At 46.6% G+C, this 24,910-nt stretch overlaps 1 protein-coding gene across 2 annotated transcripts in view; it reads left to right on the top strand.

Moving 5' to 3' along the window:
* The window catches only part of Cfap77 (cilia and flagella associated protein 77), a 138,348-nt gene that overhangs the window by 63,794 nt on the left and 49,644 nt on the right, over positions 1-24,910 (top strand). For both annotated transcript variants that reach the window (XM_051185015.1, XM_051185013.1), the window contains exons 2-3: positions 4,803-4,902; positions 5,743-5,968. In XM_051185015.1, the coding sequence (XP_051040972.1) occupies positions 4,803-4,902; positions 5,743-5,968 (326 nt within the window). The remainder of the gene's footprint in view (positions 1-4,802; positions 4,903-5,742; positions 5,969-24,910) is intronic.

The raw sequence follows: 24,910 nt of genomic DNA, 5'->3' as shown, positions 1-24,910 counted from the left end.
TCTGGGCATTCATGTAATGGATTCTTGTGGAGTCATGCTGTGGCAGATACTATTATGGACTTTTGGGAGGGCCATGACCCTGAAAGGCAACAAAGAACCTGTCCAGACTGCCATCCTAGAAGCTTCTCTGGAGAGGCTTTAACAGATTATTTTTAGCCAGTCATGATGTACACACCTTTAATCCCATCACTTGGGAGGCAGAGGCAGGCAGATTTCTGTGAATTCAAAGCCAGCTTGGCCTACATAGTGAGTTCCAGACCTGTCAGGGCCACATAGTGAGACCCTCTCTCAAAAAAACAAAACTATTTGTTTTCATTTATGTTGAATGTATTGTAACACCTGCAGAGTGTGGACCTTCACGCTCCCACTCAGGAAAGGCGACACCCCAAATCATTCACGAGAAGCGGTCTTGATGCAAATAGCATGAGGAGTTTTTATTCCAAGTGCACTGGGGTTCACAGTCATACGCCATGCAGGGGTAGAGGACTGAGGACCTCGAGGGCAGAATTGAGACAGCTTTTATAGGATTTACATCAAAGCTAACAAGGCCAGTTTCAAAGCTAGCCTGCTATTTTCATTAGGCCTAAAAGCAAGGTCATGGGATAGTTCAAAACTTGGAATGGTTAGTAAGGTTTCCTAGGTTACAGAGATTTAGCACACCTGCAAGGTTAGGGGGTTTTCTTTCTCAAGAACCGGAGGACTCAGTGGCCTTGTCCTTGAGCAGCTGGGAGAATGTACTTTCCAGTCAGGGAGTTATCTATATCTATTGGCAGAGGCTCTTGTTTTCTCTGTCTTTCCCTTTTTGCTATGAGTCCCATCTCTTAGTTACTAATTTTCTTTGTGGACAGGATGACCCATAACAGTTCCCAGACTGTTGTTGTGGATAACAACATTCTTCAGAAACTAGGTGATTATGAATAATAGTAATAATAATATCCAGAAACCAGTCATCGTGATTAAGCTATTTCATGTGTTTTTCTTTTTTTCCTGAGCTTTGCATGCAGCTAGGGTGATTTTTAAATACATGCTGATGGACTTTTTCTAAATTTCTAACTTTTAGTGGTCATTAGAGAGTTAAGCTGTATTTTCATCCTTTCATTATGTGTCTGTGTTTGGGTATGTGCACATAAAGGCCAGAGGGGGCCTCAGATTCTAGAGCTGGAAATACAAGTCGCAAGCCTCCCAACATTGGTTGGGACCTCCAGGAGAGCAGTACATAATCTTAAGCACCCAGCTATCACTCCACCACCAAGAGGCTTTTTATCTTAGTCACCTATTGCACACCTGCCATGTGTCACCAAGAAGAGGAGCCTCAGACACTGCATGACCCATGCAAGAGGGTCATGCGTGTCCCTGGCAATGAAGAAGAGTATTTCCAAGCCCCAAGTGAGTGTGACAGGATGTAAGAATGACACTGCCTAGCATGTCTTGGGTTTGGTCCCCAGCACCACATAAACTGAGCATGGCATCTCAAGCCTGAATCCCAGTGCTTGGGAGGTGAAGGCAGGAGGATCAGAAATTCAAGATTAACCTGGGCTTGATGAGCTTGAGACCAACTTATGTTACATAAAACTCCAGCTCAGAAAGATACAAACACTCAGATGAGGGCAGGGCCACTTTGATTTGGGGATGAGGGTGTGGCAGAGACAGGTTTAAGGTTAAATGGAGGACCAAGAGTATGGGAGATAAAGCTAGGACACCTATTGATCCATCGGCTGTGGTGGATCAATTCTGCCTTAGCTGAGGGATACTGAGCTGCCAAAGTTGCAGAGGCAGCAAGGGCTGCTGTGAGGTCCTAGCCAGCCCCTGCTGTGAGCAGTTCTGAAGGGCCCTCACTGACTTCTGCTCCTTCACACACCATGGAACATCTTGTAAGCTGGGAGCTACCGGATCCTCAGAAAGATCCAACATAAGCAGATCCTGGGAGACATAACCCTGGCCACTAGGGGTAGTCTCAGCCCATGACCTTGGACACACCAGCAAAAGTGTGTCCACGGACCACAGGCTGATAGTACTGGAAAGCCACATGGCTCTGACATTTACTCAGTCCATGGGCTGAAGACAAAAAAACTGGGGTTCCCACCAGACTCTGCCTGTCCTACCCATCGCCACGTGGATGTACCTCACTCACTCTCCCCACCTGAAAAGTGGGGACAATGAGCCCTGAGACCCTACATTGATGCTTCCCAACCTTCCCTTTAGTACAAAGTTCCTCCTGTGTCGTGGTGACCTCCCAATCATAAAATTATTTGGGTTGCTACTTCATAATGTAATTCTGTTACTGTTGTAAATAATAATATCAATGTGTGTTTTCTGATGGTCTTAGGCTACCCCCTTGAAAGGGTTGTTTGACTCCCCAAAAGGGTTGTGGCCCACAGTTGAGAACCACTGCCCTAAATGGTTGTGAGAAGTGAATGAGAGCAGGCATGGGAGGGATCACAGGAGAGTCTTCATGTGTGAAGAGGAAGATGGAGGAGATGCTCTGTGTGCCAGCAGGGCAGGGCCTCCAGCCTCAGGGAACTTCTATTCTAGAGAGGTGTGGAGATTAAGAAAGAAGCCAGTCCTAGGTGTAGGAATAGTCCATTGTCAAGACAGAACTGCTCACCTAGAGAAAAGCCAGAAACACTGAGCCCCTGCAGACATCTGCTAGTCAAGCTATTCCCACCCACACTAGAAGATTAGAGTAAAAAAAACTATCATTGTATTTCGAGACATGGTTTCTCTGTGTAATAGTCCTGGTCATCCTGGAACTTGCTCTTGTAGACCAGACTGGCCTTGAACTCACAGAGATCTGCCTGCTTCTGTCTTCCAAGTGCCGGGATTAAAGGCATGCACCACGACTGCCCAGCAAGTCAAAAATTACTAGTAGCCAAGTTAGCTTAACAGACTACAGATGTGATGAAGTTTACATGTCTAAAAGCTTTAAAATAAGCAAGGTGTAAAAAGCAGAGATAAATCTAGGCACGTTCTCCATTGAGAAAAGACAAATACAGGACAAGAGGGCTTAGCAGGTAAAAGTGTTTGCCACCAAGCCTGACGATCTGAGTTCAGTTCTCGGAACTCACGTGGAAGGAGAAAAGTGAGTCCCACAGGCTGTCTTCTGTGCGGGCCAGTTTTATGTTAAATTGACACAAGCTACAGTTATCTGAGAGGAGGGAACCTCAGCTGAGAAGATGCCTCCATCAGATCTGCCTGTAGACAAGCCTACAGGGCATTTTCTTAACTAGTGATTAATGATCACTGTGGGCTTGTCCTGGGTTTTGTAAGAAAGCAGACTGAAGGTTGAGCTCCTGGCGTTCAGTTGAAGAGAAGGAGGGGAGGGGGTTTCAAGAGCATGATGGGGGAAACCACAGAGATAGCTGACCTGAACTAGTGGGAGCTCATGAACTATAGACCTGCATGAGACCGAACTATATCCTCTGAATGTGGGTGACAGTTATGTGGCTTGATCTGTTGTTGGGGGGATGATGGCAATATCACCAGGACCTATCCCAGGTGCATGAACTGGCTTTTTGTAGCCCATTTCCTATGGTGGGATACCTTGCTCAGCCTTGATACAGTGGGGAGGGGCTTGGTCCTGCCTCAACTTGGTATTTCAGACTTTGTTGACTCCCCAAGGAAGGCCTTCCTTACTCTCTCTGTGGAGTAGATGGGGATGGGAAGAGGGAGGTGGGGGTAGGAGGAGGGGAGGGAGGGGGAATTGGGGTTGGTATGGAAAATAAATGTTTTTTAAATAAAAAAGGAAGGAAGGAAGGAAAAAAGAAAGACAAAAAAAGTGCGCGCGCGCGCGCGCGCGCGCGAGAGAGAGAGAGAGAGAGAGAGAGAGAGAGAGAGAGAGAGAGAGAGAGAAAGAGAAAGCCAGCTGAGCAAGCCATGAGGAGCAAGGCAGGAAGCAGTACCCCTCCATTATCTGCCTCCAGAATCCTGCCCTGTTTGAGTTCCTGCCCTGACTTCTTTCATGATGGCTTATGATGTAAAAATGTAAGCCAAATAAACCCTTTCCTCCTCAACTTGCTTGTTCATGGTATTTCATAGTAGCAATAGTAACCCTGAATAGAATACCCTCTATCTGCTATGCTCACCCCCATAAACAAATGTTTAAAAACAAGAAATAGAGGATCATAGCAGCAGATATGTAGCGCCCCACCCCCACCCCATCCGTACTCATTTAACAAGGAAAAGGAGGGAGGTGCGGCCCTAGGAGGTTGTGTGGATGTTCTCTGTGCTCAAGGCATGTCCACGACTGTCTAGGGTGGCACCGAATCTTGCAAGGTCATAGAAGAAACTATCTGGTTTCCCTGCCATGAGTCCATTGCTGGCTCCTATGTAAGAGGGTCCTCATTCCTCACATAGGCGAAATCTGCTTGCCCCCGAAAGACTCCCCATCCCTTAGGAGTTGTGGGTGATTTGTTTATAAAGTGGGGGGGAGGTCTGTGGCTGATCATGGTGACATCCTGGGCATCAAGGAAGAGCTGGCTGCAGACCCAGAAGGTAGGAGTCATTATCCAGATGCTAAGAGGATGACAGTGAGTTCCCATGGTCCCCACCCCCGGGTGAGAACTCAAAGAGGAAGTGGTTTCCTCCAGCCACCTGTGCATGGTTGGGGCTGTGCCAGATAGTGTTCAGTACAGAAACTGGCCCTCTGTCCCAATGCCTCTTTCAGTGTTCTAGAGCTTTTATTCCAGTCCCCAGATAGTGGAGCCCTATCTGCCCCCTGCTGCCCCCTGCTGCTGGGGGAGCTGGTGCTTGGCCCTGCGAAGTGAAAGACTCCTCCCCTTACCTTGGCCCTCTTGCCCCAACAGGCAGAGCTCGGCAAGCCCCGGGAGAGAAGCTGCAGCCTGCCTGGCATCAACTTCAATTATGGACTCTACATCCGGGGGCTAGATGGAGGAGTCCCTGAAGGTGAGTGGCTGTCTGTGGGAGCACAGAGATTCAAGAGGTGGATGAAGGACTCACATCTCCTTCCCACTCTCAGCCAGTTCCGATAAAGTGGCTTGGCGGGGACAGAGGGGAAAATAAGAGGGAAAGAGCTGGTATCGCAGTGGTAAGACAATGGCAAAAAGGAGAGCCCTGAAGCAAGCACTGAGCAGTCTCAGGGCCAACCCCCCCCCCCTGAGGTCCCAGTAGAAGTCAAAGCCAACTGGTTTGGTTTTTGTTGTGATAAAATATTCTGACAACAAAGCCAGGCAGTGGTGGTACAGGAAGGAGAATGAGTTTGAGGCCAGCCTGGTCTGCAGAGCAAGTTCCAGGATAGTCAGGGCTACACAGAGAGGCTCTGACAACAAACAGTTTAGGGGAGGGGGCCTTATTTAGCTCACAGTCCCAGGTCACTGCAGGGGAGCAGATGGACATTGCATGCTCGGTCAAGGGCTGAGAGAAGGAATGCACACTTACTTGCCCACAGGCTTGCCTGCGCTCATCTTGACTTCTCAACTCTCACACAGTCCAGGACCCGTGCCTAAGAATGGTGCCGCCCACAGTGGACTGGGTCTCCCGCATCAGTTAACTTAGTTGAGACAACAACACCCCACAGGCTAACCCCAATGTAGACAATCTCTTGTTGAAACTGAGTTGACAGTTAAAGATGACCATCATGTGCCCCCTTTGGGGTCTCTGGGAGTTATACACCCTTCAGGTGCCTTGCTGGCCAAGCCGGGCAGTGCCATCCCCTGTGATGAGAGTACTATGAGCCCTGTACCCTCTCCTCCTACTGACACCCACCCATTATCTCCTTGCCTGCAGCCATTGGACATTGGAATGTGTTTAAGCAGCAACCCACCTGCCCCCACGAGCTGACCCGGAACTATATTGCCATGAACCGAGGGGCTGTCAAAGCTGGCTTGGTGACTGCCAGGGAAAATATGCTCTATCGTGAACTTAATGACATCCGAATCAACGACCAGGAAGACCGACGACAGAAAGAGCCACCCTCTGCCCCTCCCAATGTGACCTTTGGGATCCGTTCACGGTAAGCTCAGGGAACCCAGCTCCTACCTTCTCTGTGGCTAACAAGGGTGGCAATGCCAGCAGGAAACTGGGGGCCAGAAGCAGAGCACTGGAGTGGCCGAAGCCAAGCTGTAGTGGGAAGCAGGAGCAGTTATACACTGGTCAAAGATTTTTCTTATTCAAGGTCATAGGTCATAGGACACAGCACTTTGTAGGCAAGGGCAGGAGGATAGGAATTCACAGCCATTCTTGTCTATCTTGCGTACAAGTTTGAAGCCAGCCTGGCCAACATAAGACACTGCCTTAAATCCAGGGCCCGCTGCAGAAGTATGAGGACTTGAGTCTGGACTGTGACTTGCCAAGAACCTTGCCTCAGTTCCCGTACCTGTACAGTGGGATCATAGCAGTACCTGCTGCCTCCTTGTTAAGAGGTTTCAAGGCTTAACTTTATTGAAGGCTTTTATAGGAGCTGGATCAGCGCACATGAGCTGTGTTGGTAGTTAAGATGCTGCAATTCAAAATGTAACCCAAGAGTGAGGAGATTAGGGGCTGGAGAGATGGCTTAGCAATGGTTAAGAGCACTTGTTGTTTTTGCAAAAGACTCAGGTTCAATTTTCAGCACCTACATGTATAACTCTAGTTCCAGGGTACCTGACACCTTTCTGGTCTCTGTGGGCACAGCACACTCATGATGCACATACATGCATGCAGGCAAACACACACATACAATAAAAATAAACCTTTGTGATTTGACTGTTCCATGACAAACTGAATTATTAGTGTTTGGCTTATAAAATGAAAAATCTCCTATCACAACCTATCAGATAAATGTAGAAAATCTAGCCTGTGCCATGGAAGCATGGGTTACACTGAGAAGTGAGCTCTCTGGTCCTGTGATCACATAGACCACATGGGTCACTGCCAATGTCAGTGCCATGGTCTCTACAGCAAAGACACAACCAGTCTGGAGCCCAGATCAGTCACTTCATACAAGAAAGCCCACATTTACCACGGTACCAGGCCTGCTGGCTGCTCACTGTTTTCAGGACTAGCCCTTTCCTAGTTCTATGCACTTATGCGGCCTCCATCAGAGTGTCTCTCTCCATATCTTTTTCCTACATCAGCCCATGTGCATGATGGGTACCCATTTCACCCTGACTCCAAAAAGAACCATGGGATCAAGCTTGGCCATTCAGGGAACCCGATTCCTCTGCCCCCAGCAATGAGCTATGCCACTCTACCCCTGTTTTGTTTGTTTGTTGCTTGTTGGTTGGTGAGAGTCCCAACCTATCATTTTAACCAGAGGGAATCGGCACATTCCTGACACTGTCAGCCACCATCCCCTCAATTGTTTATCCTTCCAAACTGAAACTCAGCCCCCAAAAGCCCACCAGCTTCCTCAGAGGGAAGCCTCTGCTTAGGCCTCAGATGCCATCTGATGATATTCTTAGGTTTGGGGTTGGTGGGAAAGGAGGTCTGTGTGTACCTTACAAAAGGAGGTTAGCTCAGACACAGGTGGGCAATGAAGGGCTAAAAGGAGGCTAAAGCTAGCCCCAGATAATCTGGCTTTGGGCCTGCAACATTCCACTTCTCTGCAGTCTCTAAGGTCAGTCAATCAGCCTTGTAGAATATCTAATACCTGAGCAGCTTTTTCAGGTCACACCATCCTGCCGGGAAAAATGCTCCAATTCTTCAGAGTCCAGTCTAGCAGCCCCTTTTCATTGGCCCACCCACCTCCCACTAGAAGTGCATTTCTGTGCATGCACACCAAACTTAAAACCTGGGGTGTGGTGGTGGAGAGACACATGGGGAAGTTGGACTAATCACGTTGGTGGAATTCTGGAATCAAGTTAGGTTTATTAACAGTTGCAGACAATACAGTGCACCCAAAATACAGAATGAGGCTGCAATGCGGCCTCTCCTCTCAACCCCAGTGTCGATCAGGAAGGTCTGGGGGAGGGTCACCAAGCCATGGCTTCAGGGCTTCAGCAAGCCCCCCACAGTCACACATCTTTTTCTCTAACTCCACCCCTTGAGCCAAGTGGTCCCTCACAATTGGTCAGCTGAGACAGAATTCCTGCAGCAGCTCATCCTGGAGTCCTCAAGACAGTTTGCTATCAGGGGAAGAGTCTGGGTTAAGAGCAGCTTCAGGTACCAGCTCTGTCTCTGTTCCCAGTTCCCCTAAGGAGGGAGCACTAGGCAGGGAGCCTGCCAGCTTGATTCAGCTCAGCTCAGTGAACCATCTGCTGTGTGACCTTGGGAGTTCTCTTTACCTCTCTGAACTTCTTCCTACTTTCTCTGTTTTACATATGGACTTCCAGAATATGGTTGCTGTACCTTGAATTTTGACACTCTTTTTCACTTGGGAATTCTGTTTCTTCCTCCTGTGTAATAGGAGAGCCATACCAGTAATCTCATTTTCTCTCCCCATTTTTCTATAAACCTTCATCGCCCAATTTTTTTTAATAGACCTTCATTTGATATTCACTGGAGACTAGTAGGGGTCCTTTCTACCCACAGGAGGCTGGGAGGGCTTAGCTGACCTCCCCAAATTCATGCAAGTCAGAGCTTGGTCTATATTCTTTTTGTTGTTGTTGTGGTGGTGGTTTTGTTTGTTTGTTTTTGGTTTATCAAGACAGGGTTTCTCTGTGTAACAGTCCTGGCTGTCCTGGAACTTGCTTTGTAGACCAAGCTGGCCTTGAACTCACTGAGATCCACCTGCCTCTGCCTCCCAAGTTAAAGTTGTTCGCCACCACTGCCTGGCTGGCCCAGATTCTTAAGTAGACTTCTATTTTGAAACTTTTAATATTAGAACATACATTAGCAATCACTTGATTGGAAGATCTTATTGAAAACGGGAGTAGAGAGTTCAGAGAGGCGGGGAGAGTGCCCCAAGGTCACACAGCATTGCTGCTAATGGAGCCAGGCCCACAGTCAGGTGGCAGGCTCCTTATCTGAGGGTCCTCCCTAGGGGCTCCCCTCTTTCTAATGTAGGTTAGGCTCAGGCACCCAGAACCTCTGGTCCCTGGGGAACTTCAGCTTTCCATCCTTCAAGTCAGCTGGGCTCAAGAAGACCATGCATTATCATTAGCTCCCAATTTAAAGTCTTAAATTGCTATAAAACAGAGTGGCCACAATTTCAGGGCAAGGACGTGATGAAGTGCCGGCTGCATCTCCTGTGATGGTAAATGAGCTTTGCATATGCAAATTGAATGGATTTTAAAATGGTATTTAATGACAATTTCGTAGTCGACATTAACATTAATTGCACAGAAATGAAAATGTGGCATTAGGTTGCTGTTAGCTGTGAGTATCGAGCCATAAAGCTCCATCTTTATCAGTGAGGCCTTTCCCATGTGACAGGGCCACTCCACAAATTGCAGGCAGAGGGCTTTTATGGATCAGAAATATCCCCTAGCCAGTCTGATCAGCATCCATTTTGCTTTATTTGTTTGTAAATGGAGGTTAAATGGCCTCCGGAAGGGCTTGGAGCTGCCCAAACTGTGTGGTGCACACCTCACCCTTCTGACTTAGATGCTTGGGAACAGTTAAAAACCCATCACCCTGCCCCGTAATGGGGCTATTACTTTAAAGTTATGGGTTCAAGGCCCATTCCCTGGTGATTGTCCTTAACAAGCCTCCACTGTATTTATTTCTTTACTTTAAAAGCATGTTGAAAACCAAATCAGATTATACTCGACGGCACAAGACTTGTTGAAGTGATTTGCTCCAATAAATAAATAATGAAGTAAATGGGCAGCACCTACATTCTTCTAAGCTGTGTTAAAAATAAATCTCAGACAGACGAGATACACACAAGCCAAGCAGGAGATAGGGTGCTAAGCCAAGACAACTTCAAGGAATCCTGGAGAGTACAGAGGTGAGATGCCAACTCCACTTTTTATGTTTCCCACGGTGTGTCCTCTTTGCCAGATACCCCCGAGAAAGCCCAGCTTTGGAATCCTTCAGTTACTTTCTTAGTGGTGAGATCTAAGCAGGAGAGGTGCCTTGCAATCATCAGTCTTGGAGTGCCCCCCTCCCGCCCCAAAAGCAGAGCTCTAAGCAGGCATCTGAAAGATGGGCCACATGACCCATGGGCATGATTGGAGGATGGACAGGGGACAAGGCAGAGAGGTTCCCTTGTCTCATGTAACAATTTTTTAAAAGGAGGGAGGGCTGGAGGGATGACTCAGGAATTGCCAGGAAAGAGTGAAGACCTGAATTTGAACCCTAGAACCCATGTAAACCAGACAAGCACCTGTACCTGTGGCACTCCACAGAGATGGGAGGGCAGCTCCAGGGTGTGAGAGCCTGGGACAAGCAGTGGGAAACAAGATAATCTATCTCAAACAAGGTGGAAAGCAAGGATCAACACCTGAGGGTGTCTTCTGACCTCCACGCTGTGCCATGGCATTTTCAGTGTTAACATCCCACACACACACACCATCATATGCCCACATCTCACATATATGTCATATACCACATTGTACACACATGTATCATACCCACATCATACCCACGCACATCACACACACCCCACATCACACACACATATCATATACTCACATTGCACACACATCACACACATCACACAACACCATACATCACACACACACAGCACACATCACACACACAGTTTGAAAAGTTTGAACGGGTTGCTTCATTAAAAGGAAAGAAGGCAGGACCGCATATAAAGACTGGACTTCTTGCCCTTCTAGACAAACAGAAGCCTGGGCAGTGGGGTCCTGCCACCGAACCCATACCCTCCATGTATCCCATTCTTGCTAGCTTGGCATCTCTCAGGTCTGTCTTATGTGTCTTGTTTTGGTATCAGAGCTCGGACCTGCTGGTGAAGACTCCTTAGTTGCTTTATTTTTTGAGACAGCATTGCATGTGTCCCAGGCTGGCCTAGAAACTTGCTATGAAGCCAAGGATGGCTTTGAACATCTGATCCTCCTGCCTCTCTCCCCTCCTCTCCAAGGCAGACATCACAGATGTCCCACCATCTCTATCCTTGATCTCTTAGCTCACTGTGATTTCTGGGTGTCTGTATACACAAAGCTGTGGCAGGGCCAGCCTGGGACCACATAGCCTTGAGAGGGAAGGTCAGGCCTTATCTCAAAGAGGAATGTGAGGGGTGTAGGGTTTAGAGAGTCTGGCCCCAGCTAGGAAGACTTCACCTCTGTGGTCAGACAGCCATGACACTGGGAGTTCTCTAGCTCCTTTTCACTGTCCCATGCCAGCATTCCAGTCAGGGTGGGACTGTCAAACCCCATCACCAGTACAAAAGGCCCTAACACAGATTTCAAAGCATGCTGCATCCTGAGACCTGTACAGAGACATGTCTGCAGGCAGAAATGTAGCTATTAAAGGCATGCTTAATTATTGATGCATTTTAATAAGGACTTGTGGGGAGGGGGTGCCCATGTCCTCGCATATCTTAATTGTTGCTGCTGCTAATTGATCCTGTGTTCTCAGTAACAGTGAGTCAGAGACATGGAGCCAGGCAACAGCCTGAGCTAGAGCTGGTAGAGTCCAGTCAGCTGAGGCTCTCCTACCGCTATGCCTCATGCCATCCTTAGGGACAGTCACCCTGAGGTCCATCCCTCAGTGAGCAAAGGGTACCCTTGATCATAGGCCATAGCTGTACACACACCTGTCTGTCACTGTCACTTTTCCACTTTGGAAATCCTTATCTATATCCTCACTAAGCGACAGTATAGCACCAGTGTGTGTGTGTGTGTGTGTGTGTGTGTGTGTGTGTGTGTGTGTGTGCACGTGCATGCCTTTAGAACCTTTATATTCTTGTGTTTTCAGAGAGGAGACAGAGAGTCAGACTGGCAGATTAGCTTGCCTGGGGCTGCTCTGCAGAGGGGCTGGGAACTGGTGTACCGTTAATGCCCATTACAGGGACCGAAGCACTAACAGACACCAGGTAGAGGTAACATGACTGAGGATGATACTGGAATTTCCACTGGGATCAGAATAGCAGGCTGGATTTCTTGAAAGTCCACCTATAAATATTGGAGCTCAAGTGAGGTCCCCTCAACCCCCAGTGTGGCACATTACCTGCTAACCAGCTCGGGAGGGGGAGAGGTTTATTTGGAATCTAATTAGGATCTACATTTTATTTATTTGGTTTTTTTCAAGACAGGGTTTCTCTGTGTAACAGCCCTGGCTGTTCTGGAACTCACTTTTTAGATCAGGCTGGCTTAAACATACAGAAATCCTCCTGCCTCCACCTCCCCAGTGCTGGGATAAAAGGTGTGCACCACCACCACCCAGCTAGGCTCTACCTTCTAAAGGCTCTCTACCTTCCAGTTCAGTCCTGGGCTAGGGATCACACCACACACGCCACTTCCTTCCTCTTCCCCCTCCTCCTCTCCTTCTGCGATTCTCACATCTAGCATTCTCATTCTGTGAGGGAACATTCCAAGGCTTTACCACACTGGCTGCTCCAGGCCTGCCCCCGCCCATCTCACTATTTCCAGTTCTGACTAGAGGCTCTTAGCTGAAGAGGCCTTCAATAAATGTTGGCTGAGTGAATGCATGATCACACACACGATCACAGTGAGGTCCGAGTATCGAGCCTGTAGCAATGCACTCCTTCTACAAAGGTCTTGACTCACCCCGCTAGTTTGATCTGGACAGACAGACCAGGGAGCTGAAAGCTTTGGGGTGGTGGAGGAATGAGAGGCAGGAGTATTACCTCCGACTTCCTGCGGTGCCGTTCACCCTGTTCTCAGGCATCACCAGCCTGAGGAGACCAGAGTGAAGAATGGAAGAAGTTTCATAGGCAGTTAAATAAATGCTTCCCGTCTGACAGGCCTTGTGAATCTCTCTGCCAAGCTGATTTATTTATCAAATTTACGGTGGGCCCATCAATCACACTGCCTTATTTTGCTTCTGCTGGAGCCAATACCCAAATCCAAGCCAGATACCCAAAGTCCAGGGAGGGGAGGCGATGCTTAGCTGTCATAGGCAGGGCCCTGGGGCTGCTGAGGGGCCTGGATGACCACAAGGGGGAGCCAGGAGATCTGGGAAGACCCAGCTGGGAGCTGGGAGGAGCCTGTAACTGCGGGTCCTTCCACAGAATCCAGCTTGCCTCACACCACAGTCAGTGCACCTCAGCTTCAGGCAGATTTTCCCTTCTGGTTTCTCAGGCCTTGGAACACTGAGACAGTGTCCATTTCATCACCCACTGTCATTGTTAGGTTGGGGAACACTGGCCTATTGTGAGTGACACCTGGGTTCCATCCCCAGCACAGCAAAGAAAGGAAATGATGCCAGAGCCTTGGTCTCTGTCTGGCACACACAGGTCCTGGCTAAGTTGTTATTGAGAGAAAAACATGGTCCAGGTCTGTTTCAGGCTTGGAGACAGTGACTGAAAGTAGAGTCAGCCTGAGACTCCGAGAAGGGGTAGAGTGTCCAGACTCTGCTGATGGGTGAGCAGAGTGGTGCTGCCTCACACACTGTGTCCCTTGGCTGCATTGCAGAAGAAGAAATTAAAGAACAAGGGAGGTGACCCCTTTGCTGCTCAGCTCATACCTGTAGCCTGGTGTTAAAAAATGCCAGGCAGAACTGGGGACAATGGCTTAACTGGTAGCTTGCTTCCTGACATGGGTGAAGTCCTAGGTTTGATCACCACCCCCCAACACTGAATAAACCAGGCATGGTGATGATACCTGGCTGTAACCCTAGCACTTGGAAGGTGGAGGAAGGAGAATGAGAAGTTCAAGATCATCTTTAGCTACATAAGGAGTTCAAGGCCAGCCTGGGCTATTTGAGACCCTTCCTCAAAAGAAAAGAGAAAGAGATGGAGTGAGAAGAAAGAGGGAGGAGAAAGAAGTAGTAGTAGTAGAAGATGATGACAAAGCAGACAACGATGGCACTATACATTTAGGAGAAGGCACCCTAACGGGACAGTAGCCAGAGGGGAGCTACCAGGATAGGGAGTGCCAAGAATGGAGTCCTGTTGTTGCTTGGGAAGAGATGCAGAGGAGACACCACATTTGGCCTCAACTCCCCGAGGCCATGGCAAAGACAATGGAGGGGCTTCAGAAACCTACAGGACGACCGCTGAGTCTGGGGGCCTCATTCCCGGCTGGTATTCCCACTGTATTCCCTATGTGGCCCTTGGATGCAGCAGTGAGCACCCCCTTACACACTGTCTCATTAACTGCTCACAATGAATGGGAACTACCCTCCCTGTTCTGTCGTGGGGAAACTGACCAAGGCCACAGAGCTAGTTGGTGGTAGTACCAGGTTTAAACCAGCCTCCCTCCATGATGACTGTACACACGGGTTTCCAGGAGGCAGAGCAAGACCCTGGGGGGGGGGACATAGCTCCTCATGAGAGTGTGACTGCGGTGATGGGAGTGACCTGATGCAGTTGTAGGACCCCAACAGCCAGATGTGCTTGGAATAATTGGTTTCAGTTTTCAGTGTGACCCTGGTAATCAATTATGAGGACTAAGCTTTCCCTGGAGTGAAGCCAGCAATACTCTAGTCAGTTCCTGTACTGAGTGCTGGAAACTGAGGCACCAAGTTCTATTCTCTCATGAAAGGTCACAATTTTACTTAGTGGAAGGGTGAGGGCTCAGCCAGGGTCCTTGCAGAAGCTGAAGGGGATTGCAGAGGTGGTGGTTCTGGCCACATCTGGATCTGTCCAGCTGTCCAGCTACCCAGCAGGGGCCGGATTCCTTGTCCTCAGGGTTGCAGGCTTCCATGAATCTGGATCTTCAGGGACTCAGACTAAGCAGTGGCCTGAGATAAGGTTACACTTGAGGTTCCTGCCTCTTTGGGTTACTCCTTCCTCTCCTCTCTCATGGGCTTTGTAGCTAGGGCCTGGACAGAGACATTTTTCATACTGTGCTGTTCCCCCTTTGGCTCTCTCGCTGCCCAGACAGAGATTTATCCCAGCTTGCTGCTTGCGGTATGGGGAACAGGGGGCCTGTAATGGATCGTCTGTGGCTCCCATGGGGCCTGTCCATGCCGAACCCCATCCATCAGGAGCTGCTGGGTGCCAAGGTCAGCGCTAACAAGGCTAGCTGCTTCCTCCCGGGGGTTTCTCCACTGCATCCTTGCTGCCAGCCAGCTCTGCTTCAGGTTTTCCCAGTTAGACTTCACTGAGAGCTGGGTGATAGCGCAAAGTGGGCTAGGGACCACCCTCCCAGCTGCTGGCCTCTCCTCCCTCTGCAGCATCGTACTCTCCACACCATGCAGAGGCTGCTAGGGCCTGGTGGGCTCGGCTCCCCTGTAACACGGAACAGAAAAGTCATACTGCTGTGAGCCTCATGCTTTTGGTGAGAGCCAGTTTCCATTTCCCAGAACACTTCTCTTTCTACTGTTCCTACCCAGGTGCCAGGAGCCCCACCCCTCACCCCCGTTTGAATTTCCCAGCCCTCTGGAGAATGTGCTTCTCAGCCTTCTCTTCCACTTCAGCCCAAGGCCTCTGCTACACTGGGGGTAGACACCTGTGCTAGGCAGCTGCTAATTGAATTACCCTGATAACGAATGTTAACGAGTTGCAAATGACCCCCTAGACAATCTAGAAGTCGTCGGGACTATGCTGTAACTGTGACGGTACCTCCCCCTCCATCATTAGCTTTTATGTTAAACCCACAAACAATTAAGAAGTAATCTGTGAGCGCAGAGATCTTGGCATCTAATTAGCTCCGAGTCCTGCCAGGGCCTGGTCACCGCCCTTCCTGTTGTACAACAGAAAGCCAAGGCACAAGGCAGGAGGATGGGGGCTGACCAGCCCTCCTCATTTCTTCAAAAGGCAGATGGCCAACAGGCTCCTCTGCAAGGACTTGCTCAGAGTGGCAACCTTCACAACATCATAAGTCTGGGGGTGGAGTGTACCATGGGAAATTGTAGATTCCTTGGCTCTGCCCAGGCTAGAAAGTTGGAATGTCCCACCCGAGACACAGGCACATCTGTGTGCATGCCTGTGTGCATGCCTGTGTGTGTGCATGCGTGCGTGTGCGTGCGTGCGTGCGTGTGTGTGTGTGTGTGTGTGTGTGTGTGTGTGCGCGCGCGCGTACCTGTGGAGGCCAGGGGTGTTATTTCTTAGGCACCATGTACCTTGTTTTCTCGAGGCAGTGCTCTCTCAGTAGGTTAAACTGGCTGGCCATGGAGCTCCAAAGATCTTCTGTCCCTATTTCCCCAGTGCTGGGTTTAAGTGTGAGCCCACACTTGGCCATTTTACTTGAGCTCTGTAGCTCAAATTCAGGTCTTTTTTCTCAGTCCTTCCTTCCTTCCTTTCTTTTTCTTTTTCTTTCTTTCTTTCTTTCTTTCTTTTTTTTTTTTTTTTTTTCTTTTTTGAGACAGGGTTTCTCTGTATTGCTTTGGCTGTCCTGGAACTTTATCTGTAGACCAAGCTGGCCTTGAACTCCCAGAGATCGCCTGCCTCTTCCTCCCAAGTGCTGGGAATAAAGGTGTGTGCTACCACTGCCCTGTTTCAGGTTCCGGTTCTTACGAGTCAGGCACTTGGTGGACTGAGTCACCCTCCAGTCCCACCTCCTCTCTGCATACTCCATACTCTCTCCTGAGAGTCACTGGTCTGGACAGCAGAAGTGAGGTGACTTGTGACCCAGGCTGAGGAAGTGGGCTGGAGTGAGTAGTGGCCATCCTCTTCTCAGTCCTATAGGAGGGCTTCTGTGGGCCCCAGGGACATCGCTGCCTTCCAGAGCCATTTCTCCCATCCACATAAGTCTGCGATAATATTTTACGGCTCTACTGGGGTAAAGGGAGATAGATTCCAAGCTGATTTTTAAAAGGAAAAAAAAAAAAAAAAAACATTTCATGGGTCTCCGAAAGTGTGTTGGGACTTTGTAACTTACCTCCTGGGCCAGATGGACACACAGATTCTTCCTCATCTGCTTAGTCACCTTTAAGGGCTCTCCATCTTTCACACAGATTCTTCCTCATCCTGCTTAGTCACCTTTAAGGGCTCTCTATCCTTCTCCCTCTCCAGTGCCTGCTCTATGGTGCCTGAGGTGGGCAATGTGATGGGCTTGAGCTGTGTGTGGTGTCAGCATGTACAAAGGGACCTCCTTCCACATCACAGAGCTAAGGGCTTCCCTCATGAAACAAGGCAGCATGCCAGCTTGCCTCTGGCTTCCTTTAAAGCCATTGGTACAATCTCTGTGGTCACCTCAAGACCTTATTTAACCTTAGTAACATACCTTCAAATGGCATCAACCTGTGGATTTGGGGATCAAGTTTTCTTTCTTTTTTAAAAAAATTTATGTGCATTGGTGTTTTTCCTGAGTTTATGTCTGTGTGAGAGTATCAGATCCTGGAACTAGAGGTATAGACAGGGGTGAACTACCATGTGTGGTGCTGGGAATTGAACCCAGGTCTTCTGGAAGAGCAGTCATCTGGAGGATGACTGGCAGCCATGTGTGTTCTTAATGGCTGAGCTGTCTCTCCAGCCCTGGGGATCAAATTTTCAACATGGGAATCTTGGATGCACACACCATTACAAATGATGGAAACCTCCCTCAGGGCTCAAAAGTTCCAAACAGCACCGAATCCTCTGCTTCTGTGTTCTGTGTCCATTGCTTAATCTCTATGAGTCCCAATTCCGAATCGCTCAGTGTGACTAATGCAGTCTCTTGGACACATCAGAAACACAGATGTGAATTCGTCTCTAAATTGTCCTTTGAAGACAGTGACATGAATTCAGTATTTATGTTGTGCAAGAGGCAGAGACCCAGGTTATAAGGCCATGATGATGCAGATGAATGGGGGGCAAAGCTGGCCATGGGTACAGTAATAGAGAATAGTGGAGACTGTGCCAAACTCAAGCTCATGCCTCATCTAACAACAGAACAAGATAATATTTTCAAAATGAGGGCAATGTTCTTACTGTATTGCCCAGGTCATGAACTATGCTCTCCTGCCAACGCTCTTGCCTCTGCATCTCAGACATGTATTGACATGTGAGAATGTCAAACAGAAAAAAAAAAATATTTTTTTGTCTGTGGCCAATTGAACCTACAGAGAGAGAATCTGCAGATAAGAATGTACAGGTAAAGCCCTGTGGTGGTAACACACACCTTTGATTCCAGCACTTGGGAGGCAGAGGCAGCCAGATCTCTGTGAGTTCAAGACCAGCCTGGTCTACAAGAGCTAGTTCCAGGACAGCCTCCAAAGCCACAGAGAAACCCTGTCTCAAAAAACAAACAAACAAACAAAAAACTAAAACAAACAAACAACCCCCCCCCACATACACACAAACAGACGTTACCTCAGAGTAAAGGGTTGGGAAAAGATTTTCCAGTCAAATGGACCCAGGAAACAAGGGGGGTATATCAATCCTAATATCTAACAAATTAGACTTTAAACTAAAATCAATCAAAAGAGATGAAGAAGGTCATTTCTTATTCATCACAAGAGAAATCCATCAAGATGAAGTCTCAATTCTATGCCCCAAATACAAAGGCACCAACATTCATAAAAGAAACTCAAATTGCACACAAAACCTTACACACTTATAATGGGAAACTTCAACACCCCACTCTCAACACTAGACAGGTCCACCAGACAGAAACTTAACAAAGAAACAAAGGAACTAACAGAAGTTATTACCCAGTTGGGTTTAATAGACATTTATAGAACATTCCATCTAAACACAAAAGAATATACCCTCTTCTTAGAGCCACATGGAACCTTCTCTAAAATCAACCACATACTTGGCAATATAAAAACTTCAATAGGCATAAAATATTGAAATAACTCCATGTATCTTATCAGCCCACCATGCTTTAAAATTAGAATTCAGCAACACCACAAAGTGAAGAAACCTTATAAACTCATGGAAATTGAACAATGCACAATTGCACCATTCCTGGGTCAAGGCAGAAATATAGAAAGAAATTAAAGACTTCCTCGAATTCAATGAAAATGAAGACACAGCATACCCAAACTTATGGGACACTCTGAAAGCAGTGTTAAGAGGAAAGTTCATAGCACTAAGTGTTCACATGAAGAAACTGGAGAACAGTCACACTAGAGAATTAACAGCACAACTGAAAGCTCTAGAACAAAAAGAAGCAAACTCACCCCGGAGTAGTAGATGCCAGGAAATAATTAATTTGAGGGCTGAAATCAATAAGGTAGAAAATAGGAAAACAATACAAAGAATCAATGTAACAAAGAGTTGGTTCTTAGAGAAAAATCAACAAGATAGACAAATCTTTATCTAAACTAACCAAAAGACAGAGAAAGAACATGCAAATTAACAAAATCAGAAATGAAAAGGGAGACATAACAACAGACACTGAGGAAATCCAAAGAATCTTCAGGTCATACTTTGAAAACTTGTACTCCACAAAATTTGAAAATTTAACAAAAATGGACAATTTCTGGATGGATATCATTTACCAAAATTAAATCAAGAACAGATAAGCAATTTAAATAGACCTGTAACCCCTAATGAAATAAAAACAGTTATCAAAAGTCTCTTAACAAAAAAAAAAAAAAAAGCCCAGAGCCAGATGGTTTCAGTGCAGAATTGTACCAGAAATTCAAAGAACAGCTAATACCAATACTCCTCAAAGTGTTCCACACAATAAAAGCAGAAGGTTCATTGCCTTGGTACCCAAGCCACATAAAGACACAACTAAGAGAGAGAACTAAAGACCAATATTCCTCATGAACATTGATGCAAAAATAATAAAATACTGGCAAATCAAATCAAAGAACACATCAGAGAAATCATTCATCATGACCAACTAGGCTTCATCCCAGGGATGCAGGGATGGTTCAACATAAGAAAATCCATCAATGTAATCCACCATATAAACAAACTGAAAAAGAAAAACTACACGATCACCTCACTGCATGCTGAAAAAGCCTTTGACAAAATCCAACACCCCTCATGATAAAGGTCTTGGAGAGACCAGGGATAACAGGAACATACCTAAATATAACAAAAGCAATATACATCAAACCAACAGCCAACATTAAACTAAATGGAGAGAGACTCAATGCGATTCCTCTAAAATCAGGAACAAGACAAGGCTGCCCAGTCTCTCCATATTTCTTCAATATTGTACTTGAAGTTCTAGCTAGAGCAATAAAACAACAAAAGGAGATCAAGGGGATACAAATTGGAAAGGAAGAAGCCAAGCTGTCACTATTTGCAGATGATATGATAGTTTACATAAGTGACCCGAAAAACTCTACCAGGGAACTCCTACAGCTGATAAACACCTTCAGCAAAGTGGCAGGATATAAGATTAACTAAGAAAAAAAAAAAAAAAACAAAAAACAGTAACCCTACTATATACAGACAATAAAGGGGCTGAAAAGAAATCAGAAAAACATCACATAAAATATCTTCGGGTAATGCTAACCAAACAAGTGAAAGACCTATATAATAAGAACTTTGAGTCTTTAAAGAAATTAAAGAAGATACCAGGAAATGGAAAAATCTCCCATGCTCTTGGATAGGTAGGCTCAGCATAGTAAAAATGGCAATCCTGCCAAAAGCAATCTACAGATTCAATGCATTCCCCATCAAAAACCCAGCACAATTCTTCACAGCCCTTGAAAGAACAATACTGAACTTTATATGGAAAAACAAAAGACTCAGGATAGCCAAACCAACCCCATACAATAAAGGAACTTCCAGAAGCATCACCATCCCTGACTTCAAGCTCTATTATAGAACAATTGTCCTGAAAACAGCTCAGTATTAGCACAAAAATAGACAGGTAGACCAATGGAATTGAACTGAAAACCCTGATATTAACCTACACACCTACGAACACCTGATTTTTGACAAAGAAGCTAAAATTATACAATAGAAAAAAGAAAGCATCTTCAACAAATGGTGCTGGCACAACTGGATGATGGTGTGTAGAAGACACTGCAGATAGACCCATGTTTATAGCCATGCACAAAACTTAAGTCCAAATGGGTAAAAGACCTCAACATAAATCCAACCACACTGAACCTCTTAGGAGAGAAAATGGGAGATACCCTTGAACAAACTGGTACAGAAGACTGCTTCCTGAACAAAACACCAGTAGCACAGGCACTGAGATCAACAATTAATAAATGGGACCTCCTGAAACTGAAAAGCTTCTGTAAAGCAAAGGACACAGTCAACCAGACAAAATGACAGCCCACATAAAGGGAAAAGATCTTCACCAACCCCACATCTGACAAAGGGCTGATTTCCAAAATATACAAAGAACTCAAGAAGCTAGTTACCAAAACACCAAATAATCCAATTAAAAAGTGGGGTATGAAACTAAATAGAGATTTCTCTATAGAGGAATCTAAAATGGCTGAAAGACACTTAAGAAAGTACTTAACATCCTTAGCCATCAGGGAAATGCAAATCAAAAGAACTCTGAAATACCATCTTACTCCTGTCAGAATGGCTAAAATCAAAACACCAAGGACAGTTTATGCTGGAGAGGATGTGGAGAAAGGGGTACACTCCTCCACTGCTGGTGGGAGTGCAAGCTCATACAGCCACTTTGGAAATCAGTGTGGCCGTTTCTCAGGAAAATGGGAATCAGTCTACCACAAGACCCAGTAATCCATCCTACTCTTAGGCATATACCCAAAAGATACACATTCATACAACAAGGACATCTGTTCAACTATGTTCATGGCAGCATTATTTATAATAGCCAGAACCTGGAAACCTAGATGCCCCTCAATTGAAGGATGGATTTTAAAAAAATGTAGTCCTGAGTGAGGTAACCCAGTCACAAAAAAAAGAGGAACATGGTATGTACTCGCTCATATATGGATTTTAGACACAGAGCAAAGGATCACCAGTCTACAAGTCACACCACCAGAAAAGCTAGAAAACAAGAAGGACCCTAAGAGAGACATATGGCCCCCCAGAGAAGGGTAAAGGGACAAGATCTCCTGAGCAAATTGGGAGCATAGGGGGAGGGGAGAGGGAGTTAGGAGAAAGAAAAGGGGAGAAGAGGCGAGAGGAGGGCATGAGGGAGCAGGAAGATTGAGTCAGGGAAAGAATAGAGGAGAGCAAGAAAAGAGATACCATAATAGAGGGAGCCATTATAGGTTTAAAGAGAAATCCAGCACTAGGGAAATGTCCAGAGATCTATAAGGGTGACCCCAACCAACAATCTAAGCAATAGTGGAGAGGCTACCTTAAATACCCTTCCCTGATAATGAGATTGATGATTACCTTATATGCCAACCTAGAGCCTTCATCCAGTAACTGATGGAAGCAGAAGCAGACACCCACAGCTAAACACTGAGCTGAACTGGAATTTAGTTGCAAAGAGGGAGGAGTAATGAGCAAAGGGGTCAAGCCAGGCTGGAGAAATCCACAGAATCAGCTGACCTGAACAAGGGGGAGCTCGTGGACCCCAGTCTATAGCTGGGAAACCAGCATAGGACCGACCTGGACCCCTTGAACGTGGGTGTTAGTTAGGAGGACTGGGCAGTATGGGGCTTCTGGTAGTGGATCAGTATTTATCTCTAGTATATGAATGGACTTAGGGAGCCCATTCCACATAGAGGGATACTCTCTCAGCCTAGACACATGGGGGAGGGCCTAGGGCCTGCTCCAAATGATATGACTGATTTTGAAGATCTCCATGGAAGTACCCTCCCTGGGGAGCAGAAAGAGGATAGGATGGGAGGTTGGGAAGACAAAGGAGGAGGAGGGTAAGGGAACTGGGATTGACATGTAAAACAAGCTTGTTTCAAATTTAAATAAAATTATCATAAAAAATGTATAGGTAGAATCAGGAAAACTCAAGTAATGCCAGTGGGCCATAGCAATGCCACCATCCTGGGTGTGATATTTTGCTACAGATATTATGGTCAGGGGAAACTGGGCTAGGAATGTACAAGATGGAGGTCTATGTTAAATCTTAATACTGTAAGGGGTGCTGCATTGATCTTGATGGAAATTTGTGTGTGTGTGTTCATATATTGTGGAGACCCATAAAAATGGCTTTGTTCCATCTTAACTTAAAGTCAGAGAGTTCAAGCCTATTATTGCTCCTTCAGGGTTAAACCACAGTATGTTTGGCCCAAGATGTGGCTATGGTAGTCTTGCCTAGACAACATGATATTTGGCCTAATGTGTAGCTAATGGATGTTTTACTTAAACAACAGGATATTTGGTTTAGGATGTGGTTACTTGATGTTTTGGGTTTCAAGGAATTAATTACATTTGTTTGTTCCTTGTATCATGCTAAGGAAGTCTTTTGCCTTCTCCCATTTTGACTGCAGTGTATAAGAACTTGAAGCAATAAACTTGGGGTGGATCACAGTACTTACTGGATGCCCTCCCAACTCTATCTTCTATTTCTTGTCTATTTCTTTACTCAATCCTCACTCCTCCTTTCAAGAAGGGGCTGGACAATATATGCGTATGTTTGTATGTGTGTGTTGTGAATGTGAGTATATGTGTATGTAGTACGTGAATGTGTGTGTGGGTTACGTATGTGTGTGTGTGAGAGAGAGAGAGAATGTGTGTGTGTGTGTGGTGTGTATGTGTGTGTATGTGAGAGTACTGTGTGTGTGTGTGTGTATTTGGTGTGTGTGTGTGTGTGAGTGTGTGTGGGGGGGTGTATGTGTGTGTGAGTGTTAGTGTGTATGTGTGAGTGTGTGCTGGTCATTGAGCTCCAGTAGTCTTATCTCTACCTCCTAAGTGACTGGATGACAAGCATGTGCCACCATGCCTACCTTTCCACATGGTTTCAGGGACCAAACCTGGGCCCTCATTGTCACTGACTGAGCCAGCTCCCCAGACCTTGAGACCTTGAGACAAGTTGCAAAGGAAGAATATTAAGACTAGTGTGGGGGCAGGCTTGCTTGCCAGAGTTTTCAACTCAAGCTAAGTCCTCAGTGAATATCTCCTTACAGTCCCTGGGGAGCCAGACCATGAGCCACACTGTAGCCTCAGATCTGCAGAGAAGAAGGCACACACACTAGCTGGCCACACACAATGGCCATCTCTGGAAGCTATACCTAGATCTGGGGTAAGTTCCAGGAGTGAGAGAGGATAGGAGATCTCTTTAGGTGGGTTTTTGTTGTTTTTAAGGCAGAGGGTCTTACTGTATAGTCCCGACTGGCCTAGAACTCACTATATAGACCAGGCTGGCCCCAAACTCATAGAAATCTGCCTGCTTCTGTCTCTTGAGGGCTGGAAAAGGCGTATACCATCATGCCTGAATGAGGCTGGATTGTGATCCAAACCAGAAGAGAAGCATGACCCACAGACCTTCCTCGTTCTAAAGTGCATGGCTCACAGTCAAGGCCAGTGGACTGTACAAGGCCCAAATGGAAGACACTTTCCAGTTTTCTTTTTAAAATTAATTTTGAAACAGGATGTATGCTATGTTGACTACTCTCAAGCTCCATATGTAGGCAAGGTTAGCCTCAAATTTGCATCAATCCCCCCCCCCCCATCTTCCTGTTAGCTAGATTTCCAAGCATGAGCCACCACACTTGGCTCATTGTCCACTCTTTCATCCCCTTGAGGCTGGGTGAATGCCCATGCCAACAGCTCCTGGCTCCGCAGGAGCAGCAAGCCGCTGGCATATTAGGTACGGATTTTAATTTTATTTTTAACAAAATAGCTGTCTCCACTGGAAGAGGCGTCAAGCGTGAAAGAAGGGCCCATCTGGAGTGGAATCACATTGAACAGGCCTCCGTGCTGTCATTGATTTTCTAGGAAGAAAAAAATCGCCTCTGGCTACTAAACGGAATTAGTAGTCACTGATGACCAATTATTTTAGCCCGCTGTGAATGGAGCGCTGCACTGAATCCAGTTTGTCAGACCCGAATCTCCTTCTTAAACACCTTTCAACAAATGTGTACCTAAAGTCCCTCAGAAGGCATCTTCACTTTCCTGGCTCCCGCCAAGTTCTGGGCTTGGCAAAGTTTTAATGAGCATCTCGGATGAAGATGAGTTTCTATGAGAAGGCCCCTCTGATCCACAGAG

This window comes from Phodopus roborovskii, unplaced genomic scaffold (assembly GCF_943737965.1).
Source record: "Phodopus roborovskii unplaced genomic scaffold, PHOROB, whole genome shotgun sequence".
Classification (NCBI taxonomy): domain Eukaryota; kingdom Metazoa; phylum Chordata; class Mammalia; order Rodentia; family Cricetidae; genus Phodopus; species Phodopus roborovskii.
Note: the sequence above shows the minus strand (reverse complement) of the source record. Positions and strands in the feature narration are given on the sequence as shown.